Raw genomic sequence first — 6,801 nt, 5'->3', positions numbered from 1 at the left:
TATTTTTTTTTTATAAAAATATTAAAGATACCCTTTCTTTTTAGAGAATTAATAAAAATACAAACATCGCAAAACAAACTCACACACACACTCGCACACAATTAAGCCACGAGCCCCCAAACGAATAATAAAAACAACAACAAATCGCTTAAGAAGAAGAGAAGAACAAAAACAACAGCTGCTGCGCCAGGTTCTTATTGGAAAGGTGTGTGTGCGTGTATGTGTGGTGTGTGTGTGTGTATGTGGGGGGCTATTTGACGTGATCTCCCCTACAAACACCGCACCCCCTTAGCCCCACCAACTACCGCCCCGACTCGTATATCAACAATCACACCACACTATATAGTATTCTCCAAATACATACTCCAAGTGGGCAAAACATCGGCGGCTGCGTTCAGTTCTAGTGGAACCACCGTTTGGCGAACACGCGATCCCCCCGTTGTTCCCCAACTTGATCCGATCTGTTCTGATCCTCCCGAGCCACAAAATCTACACATCCACGATGTCCCTTGTGCGTTTAATTGGAGCTGAGGTGAGTTTAATTCCAATTAGACTTCCAATTGGAAGTGAGGGGAGTATAGTGATAGTGTAACGGCACATGTAATAATCATTACACCGCTCTCACTCTCACTTAAGACAATTAAATAAGAATGAGCAGGTGCGATAGTATGTGTGTGTGGCCGTGAAAGAGCCTGCCAGGGGCGTAGGAAAAAGGGATATTTTTAAAAATAAATAATAAATATAAATATTTTTTTATATATTTAATTTAATATTTTTTAGTTTTTTAAGTAAACTTTTAAATTATTATCTTATCCCTTTTTGATATGCCTCTGGGCCAAATCTTCAATTGACAACACATGTTACGCAACTCTATATATGTATGCGGAGCAGTCGTCGAGCAGAAAACAGATAAAGCGGCGTTGGCAAAAATAAAAAATAAAACAAAAACAAAAGTATCTCGAAAAAACAAAAGCAATTATGAGGGGGGGGGCTTAGGGAAATATGTTTGAAATTCAATAAAACGCGATAAGTCGCTGGGCGAAACAATTCCATGCCACTTCAAATGGTCTCTGGGCCATAAATTCTGATAAGAGTGGGCGTGGCTCCCCCCACTGCCCCGCCCCGCCTCTGCCGGTTATCAACCGCAGAAACCTCACCCCACTGAATGGATTCTAGGGCCATTGAGGTTAGGATTCCCGGCCACTTACCGTTATTTTGCAATGCAAATTAGTCTCAAGTGCAACAAATTAAAGGCATTACTTTACTAGTGCCGAAAGATCTTTATTATAAACATATTATTTTTTAATATTTCAAACCATAATTATTCACATTTTCATTTTTAATATATTTACCATTAGTTTTTTAATCGTTTTTTTTTTATCATGAAAAGAGTTTTTAATTTAACAAAACATATTTTTCGAAGTCGAATATTGTTATATTCCTAATACTATAAAGTTGATAGTAAAAAATAATCCATCAAAGTATAAAAAACAGTTCCATTAAGATTCATATTTCAAGAAAACAGTCCCTACTTTAAATATTTTTTATAATACTTATATAAATTAATGATAAAATATTTATAAAATAAAGTTTTAATCATAAAAAATGTATAATTAAGTAATAAACTCCTAAATAAAACCCTCTAACCCTCTTATGTAATATTTTGCTTTCGTCACCAGGCTCGGCAGATGGCCAAGCGCTCCTACTCCTCGGCCGCTCCCACCACCAAGCTCTTCATCGACGGCAAGTTCGTGGAGTCGAAGACCAGCGAGTGGATCGATGTACACGACCCGGCCACCAACAAGGTGGTTACCCGCGTGCCGAAGGCCACCAAGGATGAGATGCAGACCGCGTTGGAGTCGAACAAGAAGGCGTTCCGCTCGTGGAGCAACCAGTCGATCCTCACCCGCCAGCAGGTGATGTTCAAGCTCCAGGCCCTGATCAAGGCCAACATGGGTGAGCTGGCCAAGAACATCACCAAGGAGCAGGGCAAGACCCTGGCCGATGCCGAGGGCGATGTCCTCCGTGGCCTTCAGGTGGTGGAGCACTGCTGCAGTATTCCCTCCCTGCAGATGGGCGAGACGGTGGCCAATGTGGCTCGCGACATGGACACCTATTCTCTGGTATTGCCTCTCGGTGTTACCGCTGGAGTGGCTCCCTTCAACTTCCCGGCCATGATCCCGCTGTGGATGTTCCCGGTGGCCATCACCACCGGCAACACCATGCTGCTGAAGCCCTCGGAGCGTGTTCCCGGCGCCACTATGCTGCTGATGGAGCTCCTGAACGAGGCTGGCTGCCCGCCCGGTGTCGTCAATGTCATCCATGGCCAGCACGATGCCGTAAACTTCATCTGCGATGCTCCCGAGATCAAGGCCGTGTCCTTTGTGGGCTCCGACCAGGCCGGCAAGTACATCTATGAGCGTGCCGGCAAGAACGGCAAGCGTGTCCAGTCAAACATGGGTGCCAAGAACCACGGTGTCGTCCTGGCCGATGCCAACAAGGAGAACACCCTCAACCAGTTGGCCGGAGCCGCCTTCGGTGCTGCCGGACAGCGCTGCATGGCCCTCTCCACCGCTGTCTTCGTGGGTGATGCCCAGTCCTGGATCCCCGATCTGGTGGAGCGCGCCCAGAAGCTGAAGGTGAATGCTGGACATGTGCCCGGAACTGATGTCGGTCCCGTCATCAGTGCCGCATCCCGGCAGCGCATCAACGACCTGATCGAGTCCGGTGTCAAGGAGGGTGCCAAGCTCGTCCTGGACGGCCGCAAGATCACAGTGCCCGGCTACGAGGAGGGCTACTTCGTCGGTCCCACCATCCTCAGCGATGTCACCCCCAAGATGAAGTGCTACACCGAGGAGATCTTCGGCCCGGTGCTGGTCATCCTCAAGGCCGACACCCTGGACGATGCCATCGATATTGTGAACGCCAATCCCTACGGTAATGGAACCGCTGTCTTCACCACCAACGGTGCCGCTGCCCGCAAGTTTGTCAACGAGATCGATGCCGGCCAGGTGGGCGTCAATGTCCCCATCCCAGTGCCCCTGCCCATGTTCTCGTTCACCGGCACCCGCGGCTCCTTCCGCGGCGACCATCACTTCTACGGCAAGCAGGGCATCAAGTTCTACACCCAGACGAAGACGGTCACCCAGCTGTGGCGCGAGACGGACGTCACCCACACCCAGGCGGCCGTGGCCATGCCCACGATGAAGTAGGATCCTGGCAGGGTCCTGCTGCCTGTTCCATGTATTGAATTTCTGGATATATTTTGCACAGGACGTATTTAGAAGCTAGATACAATGAAATTATTGCATTTATTTTTGTGCCTGTTTATAGATTTAAGATTAAGGAAACAAATTAATAATAAAAGCTTGAAAGTGTAACGGATGAGTGGGTTTTTTATTTCAAAGGGGGGGATCTGGTAATAATTTTTATAATTTTAATGAGAAAATAATTATTGTGAAACTGAATCAAGAGGATCAAGATAGATACCCGGTACTTCTTTAAAATAATAGTTATCTTTTGAAAGTATCTACTTTCTTTTAAGTGTGTTTCGTAACTTTGATCAGAAAATAATGATTTTAAGATTAAATTAAAAGAATAAGAGGATTTTAAGATATAGTTTTTAAGTATCTATATCTATCAGAAATCTATAAAAGATATCCGGTACTACTACTTCTATAAAATTGAAAATTTTTCACTTTCCTTTTTCCAAAAAAACTCTTCAAAAACAACCCACTCTCTTCAAGAAAACAAAACCTTCTCGTCAACATTGGTCATGTATTATTGTACAAAGGATTAAAAACAAGAGATGTATACATCAGAGATATACACATCCGGATATATACTATATATGAACACATAGCCCCGGTAACAGAGATGCACCAGCGAAACCACCACCAGCCAGCGGCGGATCACACTTAAACTATAACATCTAAACTAAGCACCCACACCCTAGCGGCATTCCCTCTACACCTGGCGTGGTTCCTTGCCGTCCTGGCTTGCTGCCTGGCCGTCCTGCCCCTCCTGGCTTGGTGCCTGGCCGTCCTGCCCCTCCTGGCTTGGTGCCTGGCCATCCTGCCCCTCCTGACTTGGTTCCTGGCCGCCAAAGGCCTGAGTGGCAACCAATTCCCGGAAGACGCCGTTCGGGATGTTCATCAGTTCGATGTAGGTGCCCTGCTCGACGATCCGGCCGTCGCTAAGGACGGCTATCTGGTCGGCATTACGGACGGTGCTCAGTCGGTGGGCAATGGTCAGGACAGTGCGTCCCTGGATGAGCCGGTCCAGGGCGTTCTGCACCAGCTGCTCGGACATGGCGTCCAGGGCACTGGTGGCCTCATCCAGGATAAGAATGGTTGGGTTCTACAAGAAGACAGAAGGATTATCACAAGAAAGGATTAGGTTTCCAGACTCACCTTAATCAGGGCCCTGGCGATGGCGACTCGCTGCTTCTGGCCACCGCTCAGCATCATGCCCCGCTGGCCCACCAACGTGTCGAGGCCATCGGGCAGCTGGTCGGTGAACTGGCTAATGTTAGCCTCTTGGACGACCCGCTGCAGCAGCTCCTCGCTATGATCATCCCCGGGATTCACGCCGTACAGGATATTCTCCCGAATGGTGCCCGAAAACAGGATCGGCTCCTGGCTAACCGCTCCGATGTTGTCCCTCAGCCATTGCGGGTTCACCGTTCGCAGATCCATGCCATCCAGAGCCACGGTGCCCCCCTGCGGATCGTAGAGTCGAAGCAGCAGCAGAGCTATTGTCGTTTTACCCGATCCCGATCGGCCCACCACCGCCGTCGTCCGGCCGGGCAGTAGATTGAGCGAGAAGTCCGAGAGTACAGCGGATTCGGGACGTGTGGGAAACGAAAAGAAGACATTCTGGAAGCCGACATCACCCACGGGTTTAGTGGCTGGCATAATGCCCTTGTCAATGGGTATGGAGCATTCCCGGTCCAGGATCTCCCAAATTCGTTCCGAAGCGCCCACGCCCTTGTTCAGCTGGCTGTAGAAATTGGAGAGTCCGTTCATCGAGATGGCCACGTAGCCGGCGTACAGCATGAAGGCGGTGAGAGCACCGATGGTCAGTTGGTCCTCCAGGACCAAGGTGCCGCCATAATACAGCACCGAAATGATTATAAAGTTGCCCGAGAAGCCAGTCTGTAGGTGGAAGAAGAGAATCCTTATAATCTTAATACCCAAGGAGCTCTAAAGATCCTACCAATCCAAAGAATATGGACTTGGCCCGGGTCTCTTTGTAACCAATCTGGAGAGCCTCGTCCAGCTTCTTGTCGAAGGCCGCCACCTCCTGCTGTTCCCGGCAAAAGGTCTTCACAGTCTTCACATTTCCGAATCGCTCCTCCGCATACTTCATGATCTCGGCGTACTTGTCCAGCTCCCTGCGGGTAATCTTTCGCACGTAGCGTCCATAAACGATGGCCATGCCAGCCATGGCGGGCACCACCAACGCACTCACAGCCGCCAGTTGGGGCGAGGTGTAGATCTAAGGGAGAGGTTGAGAATTAAACCTAAGTCCAGTGACAGAAAAGATGACCCACCATCATTCCCGTTCCAACGCCAATCATAGCCAGGGAACGAAGTCCATCGGAGACATTATTGCTCAGGGAAATGCCCACCATGTAGGTGTCGTTGCTCAGGCGATTGATCAGCTCGCCAGTGCCCTTGGTGTCGAACCAGCCGACCTCCTGCATCAGCATGGACTTGTAGACGCGGGATCTAAGATTCTTCACAATCCTGAGAGCTGAAGGCAGAAAGGAATCAGAATCTACGAGGATAATCCTGGAGAGATATGAGCTCAAACGTACCTGCATTTCCAAACAAATAGACTCGGGCAAAGTTGGCGAAACCTCCCAAGACAAAGATCCCAAAGAGCATCAGCGAGTACTCGCCTAGACGAGCAATAGCGGCACTGTCCATGCCCGACTTGTTGAAGACCACGTCGATGACCTTCCCCAGGAACATGGGCACGGACATGGTGATGGCCGATGAGACGATCAGACATAGTATACCCGCTGGAAGAGAAATCGAAGCGTCACATTTTGAAGGGTTGATTTCAAATTTAGTTATTACCCACCTGTCAGCACCCATTTCTCCGACTTGGTGAGGCTCAGCAGGCGTCCGTAATGTGATCGCCCCATTTTCGCAGCAACGGCAACCTTAACTTTCGGCGGGAGAGTTATAGGTGATGTAACGGGAACGTTTCCTGGCTTGACATTGCCGACAAACCTTATTTTGTTGGCAGTCTGGGCCAGACCGCGTCGCAGGCACGACGCCGGCATGCGGAGCGTGTGAAACAACAGCAGGCGGTGGCCACCACAGCTGCTGGACGGCGTCGCCGTCGCCGTCGCTGTTGGCCTTGGCGGTGTCCGCAATCCTCGCTGCAGGCCCCGTCCCAGCGGCAGGAACTGTCGTTGGAGGCTATGGTGGTGGTTATATGATGTTCGGCTGATTTGCGAGACCCGGAGAGTCGTGCAGCCGTGTGCTACCCTCGTGCAGTTCAACAACATTGTGATTTCTGTCTACTATCGAGTCGTTTTCATTCAGCAGCCTTAAGAAAAATCGACAAAAATCGAGCAATGAAATATTTAAAAAATGTTTTCAAATTGATGAAAAGCAAAAAAAAAATATTGCTAATCAGCTGCTGATGGTACTGTTTCTTTCGCGATCAGCTGTTGGCGGCCCACTCTCCGGCAGTGCTGTGTAACTTATGTTTTTATTTAATCCAACAAGATATAAAAGTACATTAAATTTTTATTTCTTTATGTATTTTAGAAAGTAGTATCTA

At 48.8% G+C, this 6,801-nt stretch overlaps 2 protein-coding genes across 3 annotated transcripts; one reads left to right on the top strand and one right to left on the bottom strand.

Moving 5' to 3' along the window:
• Positions 1-367: 367 nt before the first annotated feature.
• LOC6503500 (probable methylmalonate-semialdehyde dehydrogenase [acylating], mitochondrial) lies at positions 368-3,384 on the top strand. The gene is made up of 2 exons (XM_001964223.4): positions 368-532; positions 1,680-3,384. Exons 1-2 carry the CDS (start codon positions 503-505, stop codon positions 3,210-3,212), a joined length of 1,563 nt encoding a protein of 520 aa, XP_001964259.1. The 5' UTR covers positions 368-502; the 3' UTR covers positions 3,213-3,384.
• Positions 3,385-3,757: 373 nt separating this feature from the next.
• LOC6504138 (ATP-binding cassette sub-family B member 10, mitochondrial) lies at positions 3,758-6,768 on the bottom strand. Of its 2 annotated transcripts, XM_014905706.3 has the most exons (7): positions 6,668-6,758; positions 6,091-6,564; positions 5,822-6,028; positions 5,555-5,757; positions 5,218-5,499; positions 4,413-5,156; positions 3,758-4,359 (listed from the first exon to the last, which is right to left on the bottom strand). In XM_014905706.3, the coding sequence occupies exons 2-7, from the start codon at positions 6,521-6,523 to the stop codon at positions 3,967-3,969; spliced, it is 2,262 nt and encodes a 753-aa protein (XP_014761192.1). In that variant the 5' UTR covers positions 6,524-6,564; positions 6,668-6,758; the 3' UTR covers positions 3,758-3,966. The 2 variants fall into 2 exon arrangements, with proteins under 2 accessions (XP_014761192.1, XP_001964258.1); XM_001964222.4 differs by having other exon boundaries at positions 6,091-6,768.
• Between the last annotated feature and the right edge of the window lie 33 nt (positions 6,769-6,801).

The sequence above is a fragment of the Drosophila ananassae genome, chromosome XL (genome assembly GCF_017639315.1).
Source record: "Drosophila ananassae strain 14024-0371.13 chromosome XL, ASM1763931v2, whole genome shotgun sequence".
Lineage (NCBI taxonomy): Eukaryota > Metazoa > Arthropoda > Insecta > Diptera > Drosophilidae > Drosophila > Drosophila ananassae.
Note: the sequence above shows the minus strand (reverse complement) of the source record. Positions and strands in the feature narration are given on the sequence as shown.